This window comes from Ailuropoda melanoleuca, chromosome 2 (genome assembly GCF_002007445.2).
Source record: "Ailuropoda melanoleuca isolate Jingjing chromosome 2, ASM200744v2, whole genome shotgun sequence".
NCBI classification, from domain to species: Eukaryota; Metazoa; Chordata; class Mammalia; order Carnivora; family Ursidae; genus Ailuropoda; species Ailuropoda melanoleuca.
Window position 1 is genome coordinate 7,790,428 of NC_048219.1, and position 27,156 is coordinate 7,817,583.

The window sequence follows — 27,156 nt, forward strand, 5'->3', positions numbered from 1 at the left end:
GGGGCCCCGCGCCCCCAGACCGAGGGCCCCGGAAGTCCTAGGCTGAGGGGCCCGGAGGGGCCGGAGCGACTCCGGACTGAGAGACCCGGACGCCCAGGACCCCGGAGAGGGGTCCGGGGATCCCGGGGTATCCCCAGGGGCGGGGCCCGGGGAGCAGCAGGCCCGTCGACGCGGAGCTGGGGAGGGGCCTGGGTCGCGCTTGGCCAGGGCCGCCGTGGGGGGAGGTGTTGAGGGGTTGGGGGGGACAAAAGGTGAAGGAAGCCTGGGTCCCCGCCCGGGAGGAGACCCTCGGAAGCTTGGCGGGGGAGCAAGAGCAGAGAGTGGGTTCTGCTGAGGGAAGGAGGCCCGAGCTTCACCCGAGGGGCGCGTTAGAGGCCTCGGCCTTTCAGTCTAGGGGAAAAGAGGCAGGTGCTGTTCCGAAGGCGTGGCGACACGGTGGGTAGTGGGAGCAGAGGACGAGGAAGAAGAGCTCCAGGGAAAGTGAGCAGGCCCCAGCCTTTCCGGAGGTGAGGGGGCGGTAGGAAGACGCCTCAGGGCCTCCTTAAGTAGGAATGGGAAGGGTCCAAACCTGTGAGGGAGTGAGAGATTGAGTATCTTCTGATATGTAGGTAGAGAACAGGACGATCTGGTGTGTCAGGGGATGGGAAAACCCGTGTTTTTGAGGACTGGAGAGAAGATTGTTGAGGGGAAGAAGCTTAGAGTACCTCTACTTTCAGAAATGACGGGAATTGTCCAGGTGTCTCCTGAGGGGCAGGAACGATGACAGCAGAATCTTACTTGAGGGTCCTGGAGAGTGATCCACCAGACTTAACGTATGTCAAGCCTTGACCTACGGATCCCGGATCCCGGGAAGGCTTGACTATCCAAGGAACAGGAGGAGGTCTGAATTCTCTTAAGATGAGAGAAATTTCAAAAGTACTTCCTACCAAGAAATGGGATTCCTCCTTAACCTGGAGGATTAGGGAGTGGGAGGATCAGGTCTTCCATACTCACGGAGGGATTCTTTTCTTCTCCCTTGCCTCTGCTAATGGTTACCGAAGTGCTTTTGTAGGACTTTTTCATTAAATGTTTGAACTGTCTTCCGTAATTTATCAGCCTTTTATTTAAGATCTGACTTGATGACTTTTTCATTAGTCAGTCGTTAGTCAACCATTTATTCATATTTACTTCAACAAACATATGAAATAGCTAATTTGTACTTAACTTCATTGGGTTAGCTTGGGCCCTGAATTGGTCTAGTCCTAAGCAGAAGTCTCCTAGATTTTAGTGCGATGATCCTTCAAAGAACACTTTTATCTCATTGCTTCCCCAAACACCTATATAGTAGTTTCCAGTACGTGACTTATCCCAAACTTCATTTGTTTTGGCTTTATTACTTTCGACAGTGCCTGGATCACTTAACTGAATGCATGAGAAGGAATGAAGAAGGAAAAAAAATCGAGGCGTTTGGGCCTCAAGTAATAATAAAGTTTTAACTTGGAAATTTCTTAAGAATAGACTACACAGTTGGGGCGCCTGGGTGGCTCAGTACATTAAGCGTCTTGACTTTGGCTCAGTCACTGTCTCAGGGTCCTGGAATTGAGCCCCAAGTCTGGCTCCCCGCTCAGCAGGGAGTCTCCTCCTCCCTTTCCCTCTGTCCCTCCCCCCACTCATGCGTCCATGCCCCGCGCGCGTGCTCTCTGCCAAATACATAAATAAGATCTTTTTTTTTTAAAGATTCTATATATTTGTTTGACAGCGAGAGAGGGAACACAAGCAGGGGGAATGGGAGAGGGAGAAGGAGTGTCCCCGCGGGGCAAGCAGCCCAAAGCGGGGCTCGATCCCAGGACCCCTGGATCACTACCTGAGCCGAAGGCAGATGCCCAACAACTGAGCCACCGAGGCACCCCAAATAAGATCTTAAAAAAAAAAAGGCTACACAGTCTACGAAAATTACAATACAGTATGGAATAAATAAGTACATTTTGGGGTAAGAAAATTTCAGGGTATCTGCTATTTTATTCTTTTTCAACTACGAACGCTGATGTTCCTGCAGTCCTGTGACACTCAAAATCCTGCCATGTTTTATTTATTTATTTATTTTTTTTTAAAGATTTTATTTATTTGACAGCCAGCGAGAGAGGGAACACAAGCAGGGGGAGTGGGAGAGGAAGAAGCAGGCTCATAGCGGAGGAGCCTGATGTGGGGCTTGATCCCATAACGCCAGGATCCCGCCCTGAGCCGAAGGCAGACCCAGGCACCCCCCCGCCACGTCTTAAGCATTAGTTTTCAGGAGTGCCTGGCTGGCTTAGTTGGTGGAGCTTGCAACTCTTGATTTTGGGGTTGTGAGTTTGAGCTTCATTTTGGGCACAGAGGTTACTTAACAGCAACAACAACCACAAGAAACATTGGTTTTCCAAACACAAAAAATGAATTTAATCCAGAGTAGGTCAGATGTCATTTGTTTAGTTTTTTAGTAGCTCATGTGAATATTCATGTGCCTACTTTCAAGGTATCGTTTTTGTCTTTGAAAATAACTACAAAATAATTCTTTTCACATAAATTTGACATCTTTCCTTTATATGTGTTTCCCGAGAATTACAGAGTGTTGTGTGATTACACAATGAATACTCTCAGGCCCCTTCCCTGAAATACCCAAAGGAGCAACTCAGTCATCTTGCCTCAGGAGTTTTTGTTGCTATAAACAAGAGCTACTTTTCAGTTTATACTCACCTCAAAGAGATGACCTTGCAGTTAGCCAGTGTAGTCTGTAGAGCTGGTTTCAGGTTACTTGTTAGGAATGTGGTATTTAGGGTAATAAGAGAGACTCAAAACTTGCTTTTCTAAAGAATGTAAGAATTGCCGTGTTGGATCAGACCTCCTGTCTCTTACTGACACTGAGAGACATATTGTGGATGATTATAATTACCTTCTCAGATAAACTCAGAAGGTTAGAGAACATTCCTCTTGGGTTCCAAGGTGTGGTTGGGCTAAGGAGTAAAATATGAGGTCCCGTTGAAGAAGTATTAATCAAGTAGTTAGTCAACCACTTATTCAGAGTGTCGTAGAGAGGACTCAACCTTAGGGTAGAAGGTTAGAACTAGAAGCATCCTTCTAATTCTCCTCTAACCCATTAATTTACTTAAGCTATTTTTAAAATTGTAAACCGCTGTTTTAAAATAATAAATTCCATAAGTTTGTTACATGCTAAAGTTTACATCTTTTAAATTCATTAAATATGTAATAGTAACAGACAAACAAATGTAGGCTGTGATTCTTTTCATTCAAGCTACGTTTTTATGGTTCAAGCTTTGAAGATATCTATTGGTTCAGTTATGCTAGGATTTGATAGCATTTGTATGCTTCGTCATATCCCTTTTTGTCTTTTTCTAGACTCCGAGGTCCTAATTGTTTTGATTCTATTGCTGGCAGCCAGCTGAACCAGTCCATTGATTTTTTTTTTTTTTTTAAGATTTTATTTATTTGACAGAGACAGAGACAGCCAGCGAGAGAGGGAACACAAGCAGGGGGAGTGAGAGGAAGAAGCAGGCTCACAGCAGAGGAGCCTGATGTGGGGCTCGATCCCATAACGCCGGGATCACGCCCTGAGCAGAAAGGCAGACGCTTAACCGCTGTGCCACCCAGGCGCCCCTCAGTCCATTGATTTTTTATCCCTAGTTTTATTTTTTTTTAAGGTTTATTTATTTATTTAAGGGGGAGGAGCAGAGGGAGAGAGAATTCTGAAGCAGACTCCCCTCTGAGCTCGAAGCATTGCAGGGCTCAATTCCAGGACCCTGAGATCATGACCTGAGCTGAAATCAAGAGGGGGCCGCTTAACTGACTGAGACATGCAGGTGCCCCTATTCCTAGTTTTGAACTTTTTAATTTACAGAAGTTCAGATAGTATACTGTAGTACCTTGCAATTAATTTTTTTCTCTACTATATGACAATGTCATGCATCTCTTTTCCTTCTTTAGTTCCTTAAGAGCAGATACTGTCCCTTTTCATATCCAATAAGCCTAACTCTGTGCCTGATGTGTAGTAGAGACTCAGTAAGTATTTGTTGAACTGGCCATAATGACAGGCAATAAGCTTAGTCTAGCTGCCTAAATAAATCTGTATCCCATAATTTAGAAAAGTAGAAAATTCTAGAAGTCTTTAGGGCAAGGCAAGTCATTCACTGGACAAAAATTTATTACATACCTGTTATGTGCCAGTTTTCCTTGGAAAATTTTAGGTAGGCAGTTTTGTAAATAGAAGTCTGATATTTGAACACAATTTATTTACTCCTGTGTCCTGGGTACTGAGCTAGGCACAGGGGAGATGTTGAAAAAGAAAAGCAGGGGGCGCCTGGGTGGCGCAGTCATTGAGCGTCTGCCTTCAGCTCAGGGCGTGATCCTGGCATTATGGGATTGAGCCCCACATCAGGCTCCTCCGCTGGGAGCCTGCTTCTTCCTCTCCCGCTCCCACTGCTTGTGTTCCCTCTCTTGCTGGCTGTCTCTCTGTCATATAAATAAATAAAATCTTTAAAAAAAAGAAAAAAGCAATCTTTGCTCTCCCAGGATGCAGTCTGGTGAGGAGAGGCTGACAAAGTGGGGTAATGGTTATGAGAGGGGTGCTTCAGCAGGTTCTAAGGGAGCAAGAACACAAGCTGACATCTAGTCGGGAGTCACAGGCCTCCCTATGAATGAACGTGTATGTGTGTGTGTGAATATATTATATATATATGTGCGTGCGTGTGTGTGTATATATATTTTTTATTTTATTTTATTTTATTTTATTTTATTTATTTATTTTTTTAAGTAAACTCTATGCCCAATATGGGGCTTGAACTCATGATCCTGAGATTAGGAGTTGCATGTTCTACCGACTGAGCCAGCCAGGCATCCCAGGAAATGATGTTTTAAATAAGTTATAAAAGTTTAGCAGTGACTAGCCAAAAAGGAAGGAAAAGAGAATTCTAGGTAGAGGAAACAAGTGTAAAGGCTCAGGTGAGGATATATGGCATGTTTGAGAAATTGAAAGAAATTCACGACAGGAGCCCACAATGTGAGAGGAAGAACTATGAGAAATGAGGCTAGCACAGTGGACAGGGGACAGATTTGAAGGATTCTATAACCACTGTTAAGATGCTTGCACTTTAATAGCCAAGGGAATCCACTGAAGGATTCTGAAATGGGGAAAAGGCCTGCGGCCTTTAGTAAGATTACTTTGTTGGCTCTGTAGATAATGGAGCAAGACCAGAGATTAGGATAGTGATGAGAAGCAACTAGAAAAATTCAGGTAACAGTATGGCGGCTTAGAATATGGTGGTGGCAGCACAGATGGAGAATGGGGGATGGTTAAAAGAGAAATATAGATGATAGAATGGATAGGATTTGGTGGTTGATTGGATTTAGAAAGAGAAGGATGAAAAATAACACTGTAGTTTCTGGCTTGAGAAAATAGGTAGAGGATAGTGCCATTTACAGACGCAGGAAATAGGAACAGGTTTATGAGAGAATATGAGTTTGGTTTAAGGTGGCTACAAGTTAAATTTTAAGAGGCTTTTGGGTACAGGAGGTATAGCATTCAGGAAAAAAGTTTGAACGTGAGAATCATAAAAGGCAGAAGCCTAAGTCTGATGTAAGGAATTTTAAGTAGGTCAAATACAAACAAAAATTGATTGAACCAACGTGTCATTGCCATGATGAACAGGGCTGTGGGAGACAGGCTTTATAAAGAAGGAACACCTGCCCTCGTAGAATTAAAAATACCAAAAAATTTAAAAAATAAAGAAGCAGCACCTCATAGAGAGTGTAGTTCAGTTATGAAAGCAGAGGTTTGTCCGTTAACTACAAAGCATAGTGTGGTAATTGTTAGAGGAGAGCTACTAACCAAGTGTTGGGGGACTGTAGAAAAGAAAATGTTTGGCAGGGGCTTTGTGGAGGCGTGGGCTTTGAACTGGGCCTTGAAGGGGAAGTTGATGAGGGAGAAGAGAGTTTGGGCTTAAGGAATAACAAAGGTATAGAAACCCGAAGGTCCATGTTGCACATTCAGAGTACAGGGGGAGGCTGGTATGGCTTGCACTTAAGGTTCTTGGGGAATTACAGTTGCAGATGAAACTGGAAAACTCTCTGGGGGCCAGATGAGGGAGACTTTGAGTGCCATGCTTGAGTGTGCATATTATAGGCAAACAAGTGCTGTGGCAGAGCTGAGATGTGGATTCAGTTGTCTGACTACCACTCACATATTCAAATGTGCATCTATCATGTGCCTACTCTGATCAGCATGTCCTAATCATCTCACATATCTAAGTAAACACAGTGCTCTTACCTATACTCTCTTAGGTGACTCCTTTCTTTGCAACTGTGAGAACTAACCCCTGCAGATTACCCTGGGGCCCTCAGAATTTTCATTAAAATTGGGGTGATACTTTGAAATACATTAGAGTCAAGGAGAATGTGGTACTGGATGCTGGTTTTCCCAGCAAGTGTGCAAGGGAGATGTCAGGCAAGATCATCTCCCCGTTCAGTCTGCAGCAAAGAAGTAGAAGTTCCTAGCGACATACAGTTGGATTCAGTATTTATTTAACAACCACACAATGCAAATCATTTTTCTTCCTATACAGCTTATTTCGTTTAGCGTATACTTATTAAGTAATTCACAAAGGACAGAGCACTTGGTGAGGTGTAATGGCTGGTTGCAAAGAAAATAGATGATTCCTACTTTCTAGGAGCTTATTGTTTGGGATGGTGTGCTGTAGTGCACTAGTGGTGTGCTGTAAATCAGTTCTCCAGAAAAAAGAAATACCCAGATTTGTAGTGCTTGCCAATGTCTGTGGTGTATATACTCCCAGCATCACTGATTTCAAGCTACCAGTTTGATGTCGCTGAACTCAGAGCTGGGAAGAGACGTGCATAATCGGTTCTCAAGAGCAGGCTCCAAGGCACCTGGGTGGCTCAATTGACTGAGTGTCTGCCTTCGGCTCAGGTCATGATCTCAGGGTCCTGGGAACGAGCCTTGCATCAGGCTCTCTGCTCATCAGGGAGTCTTCTCTTTCTTACTCTACCTCTGTGCTCTCCCTCTCCCTCTCTCAAATAAATAAATGAAATCTTAAAAAAAAAAAAAAAAAAAAAAAAGCAGGCTCCGGTACAACACTGGGTGAATCACATATCCTAAGAAAGCCTAAATCAGCAAGTGAGTATTAAGGCATTTCTGGAACGATCAGAGCCTAGGTCAGCCCCTTCTCACAGTTCCCGTCCTTTTCGGAGGACCACGATCTTGCAGTTGGTAGTCATAATTAGCTTGGTGTTCCTTTCCTATGATCTCCATCTTTTCAAACCAGACCAGGTCACTGGTGCTTCTTGTTTCTGACAGCAGCCCAGCTATCTGACTTCATGTGAAAGATGGCTAATGCGGAAGTGAGTGTTCCAGTGGGGGATGTGGTTGTGGTACCCACTGAAGGAAATGAAGGAGAGAACCCTGAAGACACTAAAACCCAAGTGATCTTGCAGTTACAGCCTGTGCAGCAAGGGTAAGTGACTAGAGATTTGGATCTTCTGAAAAATTTGGGAGGTTTAAAGAGTGGGGAAATTATAACTGTATGATTGCTTAGCACTAGGAAACATTCAGCATCAATCTCTCAGAGCTGGCTCAGTTTTCATCTTTATAAAGTATTGTGTGCTGTAGTTGTCATTGTAATACTATTACAACAGTTAACTGTGTCCTCGTCTCTCCCTCTTCTCCACTCTAAGCTCTTTGAGGGTAAGTTACATGGCTCCCTCCTCTTATTGATCCACACTGTTTAGCACAGGGCCTTGGTACGTGTTTACTGAAAGACAGTGTAGCTAGAGGAAAGTAGGCAGGGCAACTACAAAAGTTTTCCTACCAGAAGTGGTCTGGACCCTAAGGGATGGGCAAATTAATCAAACTTAGTTTATCAAAATATACATATCAACAGCGTACTATTTTACAGTGTATTACAAAGCATTGGAAGAAATATAGCACATGGCTCCCACCATCATGGAGCTTGCGGTCTAGTTGTGCAAACCAAAATGCATTATGTAAATAAAGAGGTCATTTACATGGCAAAATCTAAGTAGTACTGAGCGTCATGGTTAGGAAGTAGCTTGAATTCAGGGGATCACTCTGAATTTGAAAGAAGATATAAGATTTTTTAATTGGTCTTGAAGTTTAAATAAGAATTATATCAACAGAGAAGGAAGGGGTAGTTATCTTGAGGAATGTATAAAAAATTCTTCATAAGATTAGAAATGTTCTTGGGGCATCTGGCTGACTCAGTCGGTGGAACATGTGACCCTTGATCTCAGGGTTGTGAGTTTGGGCCCCATGTTGGGTGTAGAGATTACTTAAAAAAAAGAATAAAAGGGGGTGCCTGAGTGGCTCATTTGGTTAAGCATCCAACTCTTGATTTCAGCTCAGGTCTTGATCTCAGGATTGTGAGTTCCAAGTCCCAGATGGGGCTCCACACCCAACGTGGAGCCTCTTTAAAAAAAAAAGGAGAGAGAAAGAAAAAAAAATGTTCTTGGGCAAACACACAATCCAATGTCAATCTACTAAGTAACATACCTTGTGTGAAACACTTACAGAAAAAGGCAGTTAACCTCTCCTGGTAACTTAAACTTTTTAGTATAGGAAATTTCAAATATACCCCAAAATTTAAAAAAATATATTGTAATGAACCCCCACGTACACACCTATCACCCAACTTCAACAGTTATCGCACAACACACGGCCAGTCTTATTTCATCCCTACATCCGCCCACTGCTGAATTTTTTGAACCAAATCCCAGACATTAGTATGTATCTTGTAAAAGTGGGGACTTTTTAGGTTTTAAAATATAACCATAGTTTGCTGACATTTCTGAATATTGAAGGAAATATTCTAAGATCTGTAAGGGAAAGTTGATATAAGCACTGATGGGATGCCTGTCTGGCTCAGTCGGACTGTGTGACACTTGATCTTGGGGTTGAGAGTTCAAGCCCCATGTAGGGTGTAGAGATTACTTAAAAAAATAAATAATAAAATCTTAAGAAAAAATAATTACTGACATGTAGTGGATAGAGTGATTAGAATTTTTATTGGCACCAAAAGATTATGCTTCCTTATTCAAATTCACTTGTTTGGGAACTTCATTCGTTACATACATACATACTTGAAGTTGTTACCCTTTGAGGAAGGGTAATGAGGAAGATTTAAAGAGTAGATTCTTTAGTGCATGGTAGCTTTACTTTCTCTTGGAGTCATTGTTTCTTCTACCTTTCCTAAAGTGCTCCAATTGTCACTTATTCTATCCTTCCTAGAGACAGAAAACACTTCTCAACTGTTTAGAGACTTAATTATTTTGAAGATTAGTTGACTTATTTTGTGTGTGTGTCTTTTTATTTTCCAAATGACATTGCTTTTTCTGGAAGCCTCTCATTGCTTGATTAGGTTATAGACATCTTTGTACAACATACTGACTCCCAACCTACTGGTTACACTGAATTTACCATATGAGCTAGTGAATACATTTTCAGGTACTAATTTTGAGATACCTGGCAATCAATGCTCAGTTGATTTCTCTAGTTATATTTTATTTTATTTATTTATTTTTATTTTATTTTTTGAGAGAGCGAGCGAGCTTGTGTTTGGGGGGGGGGGGGGAGGGGCAGAAGGAGAGAGAGAGAATCCCAAGCAGGCTGCACACTCAGCATGGAGCCTGACATGGGGCTCAATCTCATGACCCTGAGATCATGACCTGAGCTGAAATCAAGAGTCAGACACTTAATTGACTGAGCCACCCAGCCACCCCAGAAAATTTTTTCTTGATAAAACCTTGTTTATAGACTGTGCCCCTACTTCCTACTGCAAGTGCAATTTACTGGTTGTTGAAATTATGTATAAATAAGAATTTCTTCTTTTAAGGGATTTAGAACATACTGGTCAATTTAGAGTGAGTTTACTGAACTTACTTGAAGCAGTGGTTTCTCATATTTATCATAATCCTCATTCACTGACCAACCACTTACTGGGTGCTTTGCCATGTTCTAGTTAGTATTAGACACACTAGTCATACAAAATTGAATAAATAAATAAGACATAATCTCTGTTCTTGGGGGCCTCATAGACTATGCGCAAGGGGAGGCAGGCAGCTAAACAAACATATAATTTTAAGTGTTACTTGTGTTTTGACAAAAGCCTAAAGTACAGTTGGGTCACAAAGGAGGAAGTAGGTACTGGAGGGATTGATATGGAAGGAAAAGCATCATAGAAGCTACTCATTAAAAAACAAATAGAGGGGCACCTGGTTAGCTCAGTCAACAGAGCATGCAACTCTTGATCTTGGGATTATAAATTCAAGCTCCACGTTGGTTGTAGAGATTACTTAAAAATAAAATCTTAAAAGCAAACAAACAGGGGCGCCAGGGTGGCTCAGTTGGTTAATCATCTGCCTTCAGCTCAGGTCATGATCCTGGGGTCCTGGGGATCGAGCCCCTCATGGGGCTCCTGCCCTGCGGGAGTCTGCTTCTCCCTCTCCCTCTGCCTCCCCCGCCTCCTGCTTGTGCTTGCACACTCGCTCTCTCTAGTGTGCTCTCTCTCAAATAAATAAATAAATAAAATCTTTAAAAAACAAACAAATATATGGGGAAGGATGTTTTGGGGAAAGGGGGAAGTAAGAGCAAAGAGGGATGGTGTGAAAGATGACAGTTCTGAGAACCACAAATAATTTGGTGTGGCTAGGGCTTGGATTATAAAGTGAGGTTTAGGGAGAGTTGAAACCAGGGGCCAGATCTCGGTCCAACTTATATATCCTGTTAAGCATTTGGGGCTTTATTGTAACAGCAAGCAGAGGGGTCTTGAAGAGTTTTAAGGAGGGATTTACGTGATCACTGGTAGGAATGTAGAAGCTCAAGTATATGCAAGGAGACTAGTTCAGACTAGAGATGATGCAGCCTGAATTAAGGCAGTAGCAGTGGAAAAAAGAGACAGGGAGGCTGGCTGGTGTTAAGGAGATACATCTGGTAGGATTTGGTGGCTGAGTACGTGGGAGTTGAGGAGGAGGAAGAGGGAGAAATCTGATGTAATTCCCAGGCTTCTGTCTTAGGCTATAGAGTGCTGGTGGTGCCATTAACAGGGATAGGAAATAAAAGAAGATTAGTTTGGGAGAGGGAAGAGAACTTGGTTATTTTAGACATAATGAATTCAACGAAGTCCTATGGGACATTCAAATGCATTTATTCGTTTAGCAGTTAACTGTATCCTGGTGTGAAATTCAGAGCAGAGGTCTGTGCTAAAGGTGTCACCCTGGGGGTGGGTGATCACTGATATAAGGGATATCATTCAGGCAGTGTTTTCAAATAACAAGATGCAGGGGTGCCTGGGTGGCTTAGTCAGTTAAGCATCTGCCTTCAGCTCAGGTCATGATCCCAGGGTCCAGGGATCGAGCCCCACGCCAGGCTGTCTGCTCAGTGGGGAGTCTGCTTTTCCCTCTCCCTCTGTGCTCTCTCTCAAATAAATGAATAAAATCTTTAAAAAAAATGCAATAATTAGTACATTAAGTTTATTATAGAAATTAAAGATTGTTAGTGTATTTTATTAGGTTATCTGAGCCCATTTCTTAGACGGTAGAAACGTTTCATTTAATTTTTTTGAAAGGGAAGGGGGGATGGAGAGTGGGAGAGTCAGAGAAGCTTAAGCAGGCTCCACATCCAGTGCAGAGCCTGACACAGGGCTCAATATCACGACCGTGAGATTGTGACCTGAGCTGAAATCAAGAATCCGATGCTTAACCGACTAAGCCACCCAGGTACCACAGAAGGTAGAAGCATTTTAGAGACTTTCCCTTAGTGATACTTCTAGTTAATGCTCTTTCTCTCTCTCTTTCTAACTAGGCTCTGCTCATGTCAGTAGTTTGGTTATGATGCTTAGAAAAATGCTGGTAAAAAAAGACTAAAGTACCTAGATTCCAACAAAAGACATCAGCTTCTATGGTCAATGGCCTTTTTTTTTTTTTTAAGATTTTATTTATTATTTATTTGACAGAGAGAGATAGCAAGAGAGAGAGAGCACAAGCAGGGGGAGTGGCAGGCAGAGGGAGAGGGAGAAGCTGGCTCCCCACTGAGCAAGGAGCCCCACTTAGGGCTCAATCCCAGGGTCCTGGGATCAAGACCTGAGCAGAAGGCAGATGCTTAACCGACTGAACCATCCAGGTGCCCTGGGTTCTTCCTGTCTTGAACTGTCCAACGTATTACTTTTTAGTCTTCTTAGGATAATTCTGTAATATAACTTAATCTTATACTTGAAGCAACATTTTATGTCATAAGCATTTAAAGTTATGAAGGGAAAAGTCTAGTGTAAAACAGTAACAAGTGGTGATGTAAAGACAGTAGCAAGAGGAACTTTCCTTTGAGGCGAGGAAAGTTGTTGATTCCTGTCCATGGTAGTAGCTGCTAAGCAGTCCTGGGCAACTTGGAGCTTAAATACGATGGGGAACTAGTCAAAGCGCTAATGTAGAGTTGTAAAGTATATTTATTTTATTCCTTTTGAGATAATTTATAACAAATTTCTTAACCCCATTCTGTGAATATTAATTTTTTCATGATTTATGTAGTTTGTTTATCGATGGACACTTTTACAACAGGATTTATGAACCTGGGTCCGAGAACAACACGGCAGTTGTGGCAGTAGAAACTCACACGATTCACAAAATTGAAGAAGGGATTGGTAAGTCTTTTCGTTATTCTAGTATCTTTTTTTTTTTTTTTTTAAAGATTTTATTTATTTATTCGACAGAGATAGAGACAGCCAGCGAGAGAGGGAACACAAGCAGGGGGAGTGGGAGAGGAAGAAGCAGGCTCATAGCGGAAGAGCCTGATGTGGGGCTCGATCCCAGAACGCCCGGATCACGCCCTGGGCCGAAGGCAGACGCTTAACCGCTGTGCCACCCAGGCGCCCCTCGTTATTCTAGTATCTTTGACGTTAGCTTCCTTGGTTGAAATTTCTTGCCTTTTGTGCCTTATATTTTCCCCTCTACCCAGTGTGCCCTACCAATGCTGTAGCCATCAGTTTGATGGTGGTGCATCTAGAGACACCACTGACTAAAGCTAGGCCCGTCAGTTAATTATTTAACATCACTTTGTTAGGGTACTGAAAAGATTTTTAATCTACAAAAACTCCACAAAGAAATTACAGCCTCAAAGTTGATTCCGTCTCTAGGGAAGATGCTGATTAGGATTTACGAGGTGTTGATTGGAAGGCAGTCAGTGGAAAGAAGCTAAAAGAAAAGTTTGAAATTAGACAAACCTGAGTTTAAATCCTACTTTCGCACTTCTTAGCTGTGTGTCCTTGGGAAAGTCACCTCACCTTTCCGAGTCCCACCTACATACATTGGAAACAATCGCTGCCTCACAGGATTGTTAGAAGAACTAAATAAGATTAAGCATGTGAAAGCACATAAGACAGTGTCTGGCACATAGTGTGAGCTTGGTAAGAGAGCTGTTATGCCAAACTTCTTCCAGAAGATTTCAAAACAATACGAGCCAAAGTGAACAGTTAGCTACTCAGAGGAACCAAGAGACTAGAGATTTTTGAATTAAGCTTTTAGGGAAAAGTGTTCAATAAATAACTGATATTTTTTCCATTTTCAGATGCAAGCACTATAGAAGCAAATGAGGATATGGAAATTGCTTACCCCATAACTTGTGGGGAGAGCAAAGCCATTCTCCTCTGGAAGAAGTTTGTATGTCCAGGAATAAATGTGAAGTGTGTCAAGGTAATTTGTCTTTTCTCCTTACTGGGGACTGTTTGGGGGCTCCTTGTTTTCAAAGAGTATAGTTTCAGTACGTCTTCTCTCTTGTCTACCGTATCAGTGTTTTCAGTTTTGTGGCTATAGTCCCTATGGTATCACAGAAAAAAATAAGGACTTTGGAGTGAAATTGACCTGGATTCAAATCCCACGCAGAATATAAGTTCTGTAAGAGCTGAGAACTTGTTTTTCTTGTTCACCATTGTATCCCCAACACCTAGAATGATGCTTGGCATATTTATCCATGAATGTTTGTTGAATGAATGAATGGAGTCCCATCTGTATGACTGGATGACCTTGAATAAGTTAATTTCAGAGGCTCATATGTTAAAATATGAATAATCACATACACTGTAAGATTGCCTAGCAGCTGAAATGAGATAATATATGTAAAATGCCTTATAGAAGTGCGCATTATATTAGAATTTATTGAAAATTATTACTGATAAAAATAAGTATTCGTGAGAGCACAAAGTGGAAATAATTGCTTATCCTGTCTCCATTGGTAGCCACAGCTGTACCCAGAGATAGTAGTAACCATCAGTGGCATCATCCTAGAATCATTAAGGATTACAGAGTTTTGAGGCTCTGCAGTGATCGTGGTTTCTATGTTACTTATTCTTTCCGCCTCATCCTGAATCTTGTCATTAGGGCTGGATAGGTTACTTCAGTTTATTTAAACAGCCTTTGCAACATTGGACCGAAGTGCCTGATTTAGGGCATGAATGGATTTCAGATGCTAATCAGTATATTAATCTCTGATCCTCCTCCTGTCTTCTGTAGCTCTGTACCAGGACAGGGCACTGTGCCCAGAGAAGGATGATCATCTCTGGCACAGCAGGGCAGGAGGCTGGAAGACACAAGGCTATGACTTAAGATGCCATCTGGGTATTTTTCATACGTAACAAGTAGAGTTACCTTTCTTTCTCTCTTGGCCTGCCTAAGTTGATCTTGGGTTCTTTTGGACTTTTCTTTTTACTTTAGTTCAATGATCAGTTGATCAGCCCCAAGCATTTTGTTCATCTGGCTGGCAAGTCCACCCTAAAGGACTGGAAGAGAGCCATTCGTCTGGGTGGAATCATGCTCAGGTGAGCTTTAATAACAAGCACATATGAGGGTGCTTGGAAGAGCACCTTCCAGTTGGAAGAGCACGCAGCTCTTGATCTCAGAGCCCCACAGTGAGTGCAGAGATTACAAAAAATATGTATATATTAATTAATTAAAAAGAAAACAAGCACCTACCTTTTTGTTTTGTTTTGTTTTGTTTTAAGATTTATTTGTTTATTTTAGAGATAGAGGGAAGAGGTGTGTTTTTTTTTTTTTTAAGATTTACTTGTTTATTTTAGAGAGCGAGAGAGCATGAGCAGAAGGGGCAGAGGCAGAGGGAGAGAGAATCTCAAGCAGATTCTGTGTTGAGCACAGAGCCTGTTGTGGGGCTCGGTCTCATGATCCTGAGATCACGATCTGAGCTGAAACCAAGAGTCAGACACTTAACTGACTTTGCCGCCCAGGCACCCCTGGAAAGAGAGCCGTAGGTAGACTCCGCAAGGAGTGTGGAGCTGGCTGCTGGGCTCGATCTCACGACCCTGAGATCATGACCTGAGCCGAAATTAAGCCAAATCCAAGAGTCGGATGCTTAACCGACTGCGCCACCCAGGCGCCCCTCAGCACATACCTTTCAACTGACTTTGGGGGCACTTAATCATGGTAGAATACAGATAATTCAGTATTTTCTCTTTAATTTGAAGTTTTTATTTCCTCTGAAGAATTGGTTTGAGCAATCCATGTATTTACCTTCATCAGCTAGCTCTTAAAATCCCTGTGAGAAAAGGAAGATTGAATTAAATTAACTCTTCCCAGCATCTAGGGCAAATTTTTTCTGATGTCAGGATGTTAGGATCCTTTCTGGGCAGAGAAGCTCAGGAGTAGATGACAATACTACTTGAGATCACCAAGCACAGTCAGGGCTAAGCCTGGTGCTGAGGAAGCATGCCGACCACGGAGTGTAGGCTGACTGATAAATTCTGTGATAATCTGGTAAAATAGAGGGTGCTTTTGATAAGTAACAATCATACTCAGTGAATGCAATCCGTGCCATCATTGTACCACAGAAATAAACTTCAGAATGTGTAATACCCTCACCCCCATCTTTATGCAGCAAGATTATTGTAATTTCCCCCCCCCCCCGGAGAAGATGAACATTAATTGGTATTTCTTGAGCACTCACCTATTGATGGATTTTAAAATGTGGTCAGGAGTGGAAAGTTCCTCGCAGAACGTGTATCATGATGTAAGAACATCTTACCCATTGCCTGTAATTCTTTTTAAGGAATGTGTCCTAAGAAGAGTCTATAGTGCTTGTAGAGATTCAGGCATAAAGATGTTTATTGCAACATTGTTTAAAATTATAGTCTGCTTTAGGGGCACCTGGGTGGCTGAGTCAGTTAAGCATCTGCATTCAGCTCAGGTCCTGATCCCAGGGCATCAGGCTCCCTGCTCAGTGGGGAGCCTGCTTTTCCCTCTCCCTCTTCCCCTCCCCCCATTTGTGTTCTCTCTCTCTCTCAAATAAATAAATAAAATCTTTTTTTTAAATATGTTGTTTTGAAGTTTGATTAGTGAGAACATTTTTTTTTCTAAGATAATATTCATTTGATAGAAAGCGAGAGAACACAAGCAGGGGGAACAGCAGAGGGAGAGGAAGAAGCGGGCTCCCCACTGAGCAGGGAGCCCAACATGGGGCTCCATCCCAGGACCCTGGGACCATGACCTGAGCTGAAGGCAGACACTTAACTGACTGAGCCACCCAGGTACCCCATAAATAAAATCTTAGAAAGAAAAAGAAAGAAAGAAAGAAAGAAAGAAAGAAAGAAAGAAAGAAAGAAAGAAAGAAAGAAAATTATAGTATGCTTTAATACACAGTTAAGGTATATCTAAAGTAAATTTATGGTTCATCTAAATATATATGAGCATATACTATGAGATATTATGAGGTTATTAAAATATTTCTAAAGAGTTTTTACATGAAAAAAATGCTTATGATGTAAAGAAAGAAATAAAACAAAATATAAAATTGGGGGCGCCTGGCTGGCTCAGTCAGTAGAGCGTGTACTCTTGATCTTGCTGTACTGAGTGAGTTATATATATATGGAGGGGTGCCTGGATGCCTCAGTCGGTTAAGCGTCTGACTCTTGATTTCAGCTCAGGTCTTGATTTCAGGGTTGTGAGTTCAGGCCCTGCATTGGGCTCCATGCTGGGCTTGGAGCCTACTAAAATATATATATATATATGACATATATATATACACACGAACAGTGTGATTTTAGTTGTGTAAAAAACAGACACACACATATGTACATAAAATTTAATAGAAGAAAATATGCCAAAATGTTAATGTTATCTCTGTGTTGTTGGATTTTTTAAAGAGCAGTTGTTTTCTTTATAGTTTTCTGTATTTTCCACAGAAAATGTTAATTTTTTCTTCATTATTATTCAGATTATTTTAATAGAGAGACACATTAAAAAAATTATTCCAGATGATTTGTATGCAGATATCAGTAGTTAAATAAAATTGGGAAGGAGGGGCGCCTGAGTGGCACAGCGGTTAAGCGTCTGCCTTCGGCTCAGGGCGTGATCCCGGCATTGTGGGATCGAGCCCCACATCAGGCTCCTCCACTATGAGCCTGCTTCTTCCTCTCCCACTCCCCCTGCTTGTGTTCCTTCTCGCTGGCTGTCTCTATCTCTGTCAAATAAATAAATAAAATCTTTAAAAAAAAAATTGGGAAGGAATACTTTTTAACTTTCATTATTGTTCTTCTTGGCCTATTCTTTTTGCCCAGAAAAACAAGCACATGCCAACTTTCCTCAAATGTAAGAAGGAATCAGAATGTCTAAAAGATCTTTAGTGAAAGCCAAGTAACGTTATAATATAGAGTTCACTATAATTAAAATACCCCATGGTTTTGCTCATGGCCTATAATAACAATGTCTTGTGAATCCAGTTATAAGGGCATTATATAATGGGGGTTTAGTATAATCAACTTTGTACTATATTTATAGGAGAGTTGTTATCCTTTTTTTTGTTTTTTAGGAAAGAAATGTGCTGAAGTTTTATGTCTTCAGAAATGGCAACAGATCTTGCTGGTCTAAGAATACTAATACATTAAAATCTCATCATAAAATTCTTGTTCCCTATAGCATTTCTCAGTTGTGCTCGAATATATGAACTAGTCTTTTCCCCTTTTGGGTTTGCTTTCAATGAGATTCTGTGGGGATACTCGGATGTTGTCAGGAGTGTGTCCCTAGCTAAAGCTTGGTGATAACGGGAAATGAGAAGAATACTCAAAATGAGCGGACTAGGAAGGGAAGAGGAGTACTTGTAAATGTGGGCAGGACCAATGAAAATTTTATAATCCCAATTAGAATTTTTGCAACCTAATGACTTTTAATGCTATTAGGTTTCACTAATCTATGGAGTAGACACAGCAACTTTGTTTCTATTTGTCCCCGAGGCCTAGTTCCCTCTAGATGTAATGCAGGCTGAACTGGTACTTCTTGTCTCCCTTTACACAGGAAAATGATGGACTCTGGACAGATTGATTTTTACCAGCATGACAAGGTTTGCTCCAATACCTGCAGAAGCACCAAATTTGATCTTCTGATCAGCAGTGCAAGAGCTCCAGTGCCAGGACAGCAGACAAGTGTGGTGCAGACACCCACTTCGGCCGATGGTAGGGGGTAGGAAACCACCTGAAAACCCAGTGTTTTTTAGTAACACTTTTCCCCTTACTTCTCTTTTGTGTTTCTTAATTTTAATTCTCATGAGCATTGATGTCCCTGTAAAGTATGCTAACCTTGGGTGTGATTCCATACTTTAGAAACAGATCTCTTTGTTTTCTCCCAGATTATTCCTATTGGCCATACTTCCTTCCTTATTTCTTTCTAACTGTGCATGGTAAACATTAGAAAGATGGTTCAGGGGCGCCTGGGTGGTTCACTCAGTTAAGTATCCCACTCTGGATTTTGGCTCAGGTCACCACCTCAAGGTGGTGAGATTGAGCCCCAGGTCAGGCCCTGTGCTGGGTGGGGAGCCTGCTTAAGATTCTCTCTCTCTCTCTCTCTCTCTGTCTCTCTCTCTCTCCCTCTCCCTCTCTCTCCCTCCCCCCCGCCCCTTCCCCCCATGTACATGCTCTCTAAAGAAAGAAAGAAAGAAAGAAAGAAAGAAAGAAAGAAAGAAAGAAAGAAAGAAAAGAAAGAAAAAGATAGATAGATATGATTCAGTGGTTATTATGTTTATTCAGTGGTCTCACTTTGGTCCCATTTGGCATATATTTGAAATTAAATTGTTTTAAAATCCTTTGCTCTACTGGTAGTTAAGCAAGAAGATAGAATGGTGAAGGGTTTTCAGCTGTTGAGCTGAGATGTATCAAAGGTAATGTATGGTTGGCTGGACTGGACTCTGGAAACTCTGCTACTATAAGGATCAAAGAGATCTGCCTGGAAGGGATCCACATAACCAAGTTGAGGCTTCCTCACAAATGAGGCAGGATGGGCATACATTTAACTTCAGTATTATTGACCTCAGGACTAGAGCTCTTTGCTCTTCTCTAGGAAAGATGGAGCCATGTGAGATGATTATTAAGGATTCAGTTAGTCCAGGGGAGCCTGGCTGGCCCAGTTGGAGGAGTGTGTGACTCTTGATCTTGAGGTCATGAGTTCAAGCCCCACACTGGGTGTGGAGATTAAATAAACAAACAAACAAACTTTAAAAAAAAAAAAAAGATTCAGTTAGTCCAGTTAAGATTCTTGTCTCAACTACTTCCAGAGGTCTTAAAAATATGCCTGACGAGTTGCAAGGACACTAACGGATATAAGGGAAGTACTATGTTTTAAAAATGACCTCTCAAGGTTTCTTTTGGTCAGCCCTAGTATTCTGTGAGTAACCACTGGGTGAGTAGAAGCCAAATCTCTTAGAACCTAAGTTCCCTTCAGGAAAGTATAAAATAGCTAGCAGTTTGAATTTTTGATCATGTGAGTCTTTCACTTGAAAAGTAAAAAATGCAATGAAATTATCTATTTTTTATTTGGCCAAAAGTCCTTTAGTTGATTATCCATATCAATATTACTTTTTTGCTTGATTATTAATACCCTGCAGCATGTGGAGTCCATATTTGTCTGTATATCTGTCTGGATCAGTTTGATTTTTCTCCATTCTCTTGTTTAAAAAAAATTTTTTTTAAGATTTTATTTATTTGAGAGAGAGAGAGCGCGCGAGCACAGCAGGGGGGGTGGCAGGCAGAGGGAGAGGGAGAAGCAGGCTTTCCACTGAGTGGGGAGCCCAATGTAGGACTTGATCCCAGGACCCCAGGATCATGACCTGAGCCAAAGGCAGACGCTTAACCAGCTGAGTCACTGAGGCACCCCTGTTTAAAATCTTAATATACGAGGAGTTCCTGACTGGCTCAGTCAGAAGAACATGCGACTCCTGATCTTGGGGTTGTGAGTTTGAGCCCCATGGTGGGTGGAGAGGTTACTTAAAAAAAATAAAATAAATAAAATAAAATCTTAATATAAAATGTTAATAGCAAAAGTTCTTTTCCTCTGTGAATCTGCTATTCATGGATCTCTTCTTATCTGATTTTTTTGGTCTCATTTCTCTTGCTTTCTCATACATAGCCTGTTAAATAAGCTATAGCAGCTTCTGATATTCTAGATGGTTAGCAGCAAATGCGCTTGTAGTAGGGCTCTTGGCTAAGCACCGTACTTTTCTTTTAAATTATTTTAGGTCCTCCTCATCCTCACTAAGTCCGGGGCAGACAGCCTGGCAATCATGCTCACCTTCAGTCTTCTTAAAAAACATACCTGCTCCGGAAGCAGACTGCTCTTTTGTGATTTTATAAGTTATCTTCCACTTTCTATTCAGAGTAAGAAGAGAGCATTTTCTTTTGAAAGGCAGGTTTTCTTTAGAAAATCCAATGTTCATTCTGGCTCACCAAGGATTCTAGTTTTTACTATATGGACCTGCAGGCAAAAGGCCAGAATGTTAAAATAACAGGGTCTCTTTGGCTGTGTGAGATAAAGGAGAGCTATGACTTTTTCATGAAATTCACTGGCTTTACTTCTAATGGACTGCTTTTAGGTAGCATCACACAGATTGCCATCTCAGAAGAGAGCATGGAAGAGGCAGGGCTGGAATGGAACTCTGCTCTCACTGCTGCTGTCACCATGGCTACAGAGGAGGGTGTGAAGAAAGACTCAGAGGAAATTTCAGGTACTTTTCTATGAGGCTCAGATATCTTGCAAGGTTTTGTGACCCTTCTCACCATTATGATTATGGACACAGAAGGTCTCTTAATTACTTTTGCTGGGTTTTCTCATGCTTTTAATAATAATCGTAGTTGCAAACATTTTATTTTAATCCGTGCAACAACAGCCATGCACAGTCACATTTTGCATAGGAAGAAATTGAGATTCAAAAAGGTTCAGCAGCTTGCCCAAGACCCGCCGCATAGCCAATAGTGTCAGAGCTGAATTCAGCTGTTTGACTCTGTAGTCAGTGCTTTTCATCCTGTCACACTGCCTCCAACTTTGGAACGTTTCTTAGATAAACCAAGCTGCAAGATGTTAGAAGAAAAAATTAGGTAGCAGGTGGTGTAGTGGACGGTGACTAATGATGATTCGCTTAGAGGGGACCAGGAGGGGTTTCACATCATCCTCCATTCATTAATTCACTTGAAAAATATCAATTGCTGCATATTTTTAGTTGGCACTGTTGCCAACTTAGATGAAAAGACATAGCTTTTGCCCTCAGAGAGCTTATCCCGCCTATTCAGCTGTTTTATTTTACTTTGTAAGAATAGGACTAGAGGGAGTATAGTTGACTCTTGAGCGACGTGGCAGTTTGCGGCACCAACCTCCTGTGCAGCGGAAAATCCATGTGTAACTTGCCACCCCCAGTTAACTATAAGCCTTACCAATAACATAGTCGATTAACATATTTTGTATGTCATTTGTATTATATACTGTATTCTTACAATAAAGTAAACTAAAGAAAATATTCCTAAGAAAATCATAAGAAAAAAAATTTGCGCCACTGTACTGTATATATTGAAAAAAATCTATATATAAGTGTACCCTCACAGTTCACACCATGTCATACAAGGCTCACCTGTATATCTTTATTTTAATATCTTTATTATTTAACTTTTAAGATACTAAATACTATCTAAATTAAATTATTTAAATAAATAATATTTAATATTTATTTAATCTCTTTATTGGAGGAAGATACCCTACTCCCTATAGCCAGAGCCATGACAAATTGAGGCAATTATCTCAAGTCCCTATGTTGCTGAAGAGGCCAGATAATTGGGTACCAACTCAGGGAGGCAGCTAGCATTCCAAAAACTTCTTCCTTTTTCCCAGAAATGGCCCAACAAGAAATCATTTCAAATTGAAATAATTTCGAGTTTAACTTGTAGAGATGTGCCTAAGTATATGTAGTATCCCTTGTTTATCTTCTGTCTTATCCCTCTTGTGTCAGAGGACACTTTGATGTTCTGGAAAGGAATAGCTGATGTAGGGCTGATGGAAGAGGTTGTCTGCAATATACAGAAGGAAATAGAGGAGCTACTCAGGGGAGTTCAGCAGCGGCTCATTCAGGCTCCCTTCCAGGTAACAGGTAAGTGCACTAATTCTAATTCTAACAACAGTGGTCATTTTATTGAACACTAACAACTGTAGGCAGATCCTGTTAGTCTCATGAAAACTTTGGGGTATGAGTATTATTATCCACATTTTACAGATTAGGAAACTATGATTCATAAAAGTAACTTGTCCATAGTTCATAATAAGGTTTTGAACTCGGGTCTGGTCATGCTTTTCCACAGGTAATTTTTGGCTTTATAAATGGAAAGCAGGTGCTCTCTCTGTTACGTATAGATAGAGTCTGAAAATTGGAGAAAGCTACCTGGTTTTAGACAAGTCTCATATTCTATCAGTTTAGGGTATCCAGAACTATTGTGTGCACTTATGGCTGTTTCTGAATACCCATAGGGTACTTGCTGCTGTGCATAATGTAAAAGGATGTTCTAATCATCTGATACAAAAGGGTTTGTGATGATGAGCGTCTGGCTGGCTCAGTCAGTGGAGCATGTGACTCTTAATCTTGGGGTCATGAGTTTGAGCTCCATGTTGGGGGTAGAGCTTACTTTAAAAAAGAGTCATAATATGGGGCGCCTGGGTGGCTCAGCCGTTAAACGTCTGCTTTTGGCTCAGGTCATGATCCCAGAGTCCTGGGGTCGAGCCCTGCATTGGGCTTCCTGCTCCGCGGGAAGCCTGCTTCTCCCTCTCACACTCCCCTTGCTTGTGTTCCCTCTCTTGCTGTCTCTCTCTGTCAAATAAATAAATAAATGAAATCTTTAAAAAAAAGTCATAATAATATCTCATAAGCTTGTGTGTCAATGAGTTCCTAGATTTGTTACTTGTGTCTTATTACCGCTTTATAATTCATACATTATATAAATACACTTCAATTTTGTAGTAAAATCTTTTTTTATGTTCTTGGAAGAAAAAAAGGGCAAGTAATATAGAAAGCAGGGATGACTCTTTTTTTTCTTTTTTTTAAAGATTTTTATTTATTTATTCGACAGAGAGAGAGACAGCCAGCGAGAGAGGGAACACAAGCAGGGGGAGTGGGAGAGGAAGAAGCAGGCTCATGGCAGAGGAGCCTGATGTGGGGCTCGATCCCATAACGCCGGGATCACGCCCTGAGCCGAAGGCAGACGGTTAACCGCTGTGCCACCCAGGTGCCCCAGGGATGACTCTTTTAAATAGGGTGGTCAAGGAAGGCCTCCCAAAGGAGGTGGCATTTAAGCAGAGACCTGAATTGAAGAAGCTAGCCATGTGATGAGCTGGAAGAAGGAACATTTCAGGCAGAAGGAACAAAGACCTTGAAGTTGCAATGGGCCTCATAGGCTCAAAGAATTACAGAAGCACTGAGGCAGCCACAGTGAAGTAGGGTATAGAAGAGTGATAGGTAATAAGGTTGGAGAGGAAAAGAGAGGACAGTTTATTTAGTTTTTTTTTTTTTTTTAAGATTTTACTTATTTATCTACGAGAGAGAGAGAGAGAGAGAGAGAGAGAGAGAGAGAAAGCACGAGGAGTGGGAAGAGGGAGAACCGGGCTCACTGCTGAGCTGGAAGCCTGACGTCGGGCTCAATGCCAGGACCCTGGGACTGTGACCTGAGTTGAAGGCAAACACTTAACTGACTGAGCCCCCAGGTGCCCTGAGGGGATAGTTTAGATAAGCTTTGGTTAGAACTTTTATTTTAAGGTGATGGTAAGCCATCATAGTGATTCTGAGCAGGGGAGCGAAATGATAAGGATTTATTTATATTTTTATATTTTTTATATTTTTGAAAGATCACTTTGGTTGCTATACGGAGAATGGACTGTATGGGGCAAGAAATAAGTTGGGAGGGGTGCCTGGCTAGCTCAGTTGGTGGAGGGTGCAACCCTTGACCTCAGGGTTATGAGTTCAAGCCCGACATTGGTCATAGAGCCTACTTAAAAAAAAAAAAAAAAGAAAAGAAATCAGTGGGGAGACTCCTGAAGGAATTACTCCAGACAAGAGATGATGGTGGCATGGATTAGAGTGGATAGTGGTAGACCTGGGAAGAAGTGATCATATTGGGGATATATTTTGAATGTGGAACTGACAAGTTTTGCTGATGGATTGGATGTAGGGTAAAAGAGAAAGAGGGCGCCTGGGTGGCTCAGTCATTAAGCGTCTGCCTTTGGCTCAGGTCATGATCCCAGGGTCCTGGGATCGAGCCCCTCATTGGGCTCCCTGCTTGTCGGGAAGCCTGCTTCTCCCTCTCCCACTCCCCCTGCTTGTGTTCCCTCTCTCGCTGTCTCTCTCTCTCTCTCTCTGTCAAATAAATAAATAAATCTTAAAAAAAGAGAGAGAGAGAGAGAAAGACAGAAATTCAGGATGACCCATACTTTTTTGGCTTGAGCCATGAATGGTGACACCATTTCCTGAGGTGAAGATCACTGGGAGAGTTGTAGTTAGTACAGTTAGTAGTTGTTTTTTTTGTTTTTTGGTTTTTTTTTTTTAAAGTAGGTTCCATGGCCAGTGTAGGGTTTGAACTCACAACCCTGAGATCAAGAGTCACATACTCTTGCGACTGAGTCAGCCAGGCACCCCTCAAAGTTAGTTCTGACTTGGGGCACCTGGCTGGCTCAGTGGATGGAGCATGTGACTCGTGATCTGACAGTCATGAGTTCAAGCCCCATGTTAGGCATAGAGCTTACTTAAAAAAAAAAAAAGAAAAGAAAAAAATTAGTGTTGACTTGCTAAATGATTATGAGGCCTTCAAATGGAGGTGTCACTCAGCTAGATGGAAGTATGAATCTGGCATGCAGGAAGGAGGTTAAGGCTGGAGATCTGCATGTGGGAGTTCTCAGCATGTACATGTTATTTAAAAGCATGGAACTGGCTGAGATGACTGTGGAAAAGAGCTGTAGGTGGAGAAGTGGTCTGAGTTAAGGAAGTAATGACCACAGCTACTGACAATGCTTTCAAGAAGTTTTGAATAAAGAGGAACAGAGATAACACTATGAATAACATTGCATGCCAGTTCCCATGTTTGACTCTTAAAATATGCTATTTTTTTTTAACATTTTATTTATTTGAGAGAGAGAGCAGGCAGGGGGAGGAGAGCCTGATGTGGGGCTGGATCTCACAACCCTGAGATCATGACCTTAGCTGAAATCAAGAGTTGGACACATAACCAACTAAGCCACTCAGGTGCCCCTAAAATATGATATTTCTATTCTTCATGTCTGTTTTGCCAAGTAAGTATTATTAGACCCTTTTGTTTTGGATGAGAAAACTGAGGAGTGAAATGACTTATCCAGGTTCACACAGATAGGAGGAAACCATAAAACTGAGATTCAAACTTAGCTCTATCTAGCATAGTGACCATGTTTTCTAAACTGGAAGTCAGAACTTATAGCCAGATGCAAGTTTTTTTTTTATTTTTAAATTTATTTATATGGAAGGATGGATAAGTTACAACAATTGAAGTTAATTATACATGTGATAAATCTTTGCCAAAATTTAAAAAAAATGCAATTAGAATAGTACCGTCATTTCTGAGTTGTTTCATATTTATAAGCAGCACAACAGAGAGCTGGGGAAACACGTCTGTTTTAACTTGACAGGCATGTCTTTGTTTTAAACAGATGCTGCTGTTCTCAACAATGTAGCACATACATTTGGCCTAATGGACACGGTGAAGAAGGTTTTGGACAACAGAAGGAACCAAGTAGAGCAGGGAGAAGAGCAGTTTCTCTATACTCTGACAGGTGTGTATAACTTGGTTCTTCTTAGGTGATATTATACTATTATTCTTGAGTCTTGGCATTTCCTTGTGGACTTCTTTTGGGACTTCCTTCCTTTCTTTCTTTCTTTCTTTCTTTCTTTTCTTTCTTTCTTTCTTTCCTTCCTTCCTTCCTTCCTTCCTTCCTTCCTTCCTTCCTTCCTCATCATGGTCCTCCTTCTGTATCTTTTGGAGGATTAAAATATCTGCTCAATTGCTCCATTAATTCAGTAATATCAGTGGCAGAAGAAACAAACTGGGGGCGCCTGGGTGGCACAGTGGTTAAGTGTCTGCCTTTGGCTCAGGGCGTGATCCCGGCGTTATGGGATCGAGCCCCACATCAGGCTCCTCTGCTATGAGCCTGCTTCTTCCTCTCCCACTCCCCCTGTTTGTGTTCCCTCTCTCGCTGGCTGTCTCTATCTCTGTCAAATAAATAAATGAAATCTTTTTAAAAAAAAAAAAAAAAAGAAGAAACAAACTGGCCTTTGTTTTTGTTACATTATCGATATTGCATCTTTTGATAACTGTAAATTTAGCACTTTCTCCATTATTTGTGGTAATTAGAAATTATGAGCACATGAATAATTTAACTCTTTTTATCAAGTACTTATTTTGCACTGTCTCTGGGACGCCTGGGTGGCTCAGTTGGTTGGGCGTCTGCCTTTGGCTCAGGTCATGATCCCAGGATCCTGGGCTTGAGTTCTGCATCAGACTCCTTGCTCAGTGGGGAGCCTGCTTCTCCCTCTCCCTCTGCTGCTCCCCCTGCCTGTGCTCTCTCTCTCTGACAAATAAATAAATAAAATCTTCAAAAAAAAATTTTGCACTGTCCCCAAACTAGGTTGTAGAAATATAATGTTGACTAAGACAGCCTCACTCTCTACATGGTCTTTAAGGAACTCAAGGGAAAGCAGACATAGAAATAAATGCAAAAAGTAGTCAGCTTTGTAACTGAGGCATATAGTGGGTATGGTGGAAGAACAAAAGGAGTTGTCACTTATATCCA

General features: G+C 41.5%; 1 protein-coding gene across 6 annotated transcripts in view; it reads left to right on the forward strand.

Annotated features, from left to right (window-relative positions):
* GMEB1 (glucocorticoid modulatory element binding protein 1) overlaps positions 1 to 27,156 on the forward strand; it is a 33,363-nt gene that overhangs the window by 225 nt on the left and 5,982 nt on the right. Inside the window, exons 2-10 of one of the 6 annotated variants that reach the window (XM_034647827.1) lie at positions 502 to 506; positions 7,340 to 7,496; positions 12,577 to 12,689; positions 13,613 to 13,737; positions 14,755 to 14,858; positions 18,340 to 18,497; positions 20,906 to 21,037; positions 22,310 to 22,447; positions 26,017 to 26,139. In XM_034647827.1, the coding sequence (XP_034503718.1) occupies positions 7,369 to 7,496; positions 12,577 to 12,689; positions 13,613 to 13,737; positions 14,755 to 14,858; positions 18,340 to 18,497; positions 20,906 to 21,037; positions 22,310 to 22,447; positions 26,017 to 26,139 (1,021 nt within the window). In that variant the 5' untranslated portion in view covers positions 502 to 506; positions 7,340 to 7,368. Of the gene's footprint in view, positions 1 to 221; positions 881 to 1,436; positions 1,458 to 7,339; positions 7,497 to 12,576; positions 12,690 to 13,612; positions 13,738 to 14,754; positions 14,859 to 18,339; positions 18,498 to 20,905; positions 21,038 to 22,309; positions 22,448 to 26,016; positions 26,140 to 27,156 lie in introns of those variants that run through there. The other 5 variants (XM_011229256.3, XM_019803266.2, XM_034647836.1 and 2 more) reach the window with 5 other exon arrangements.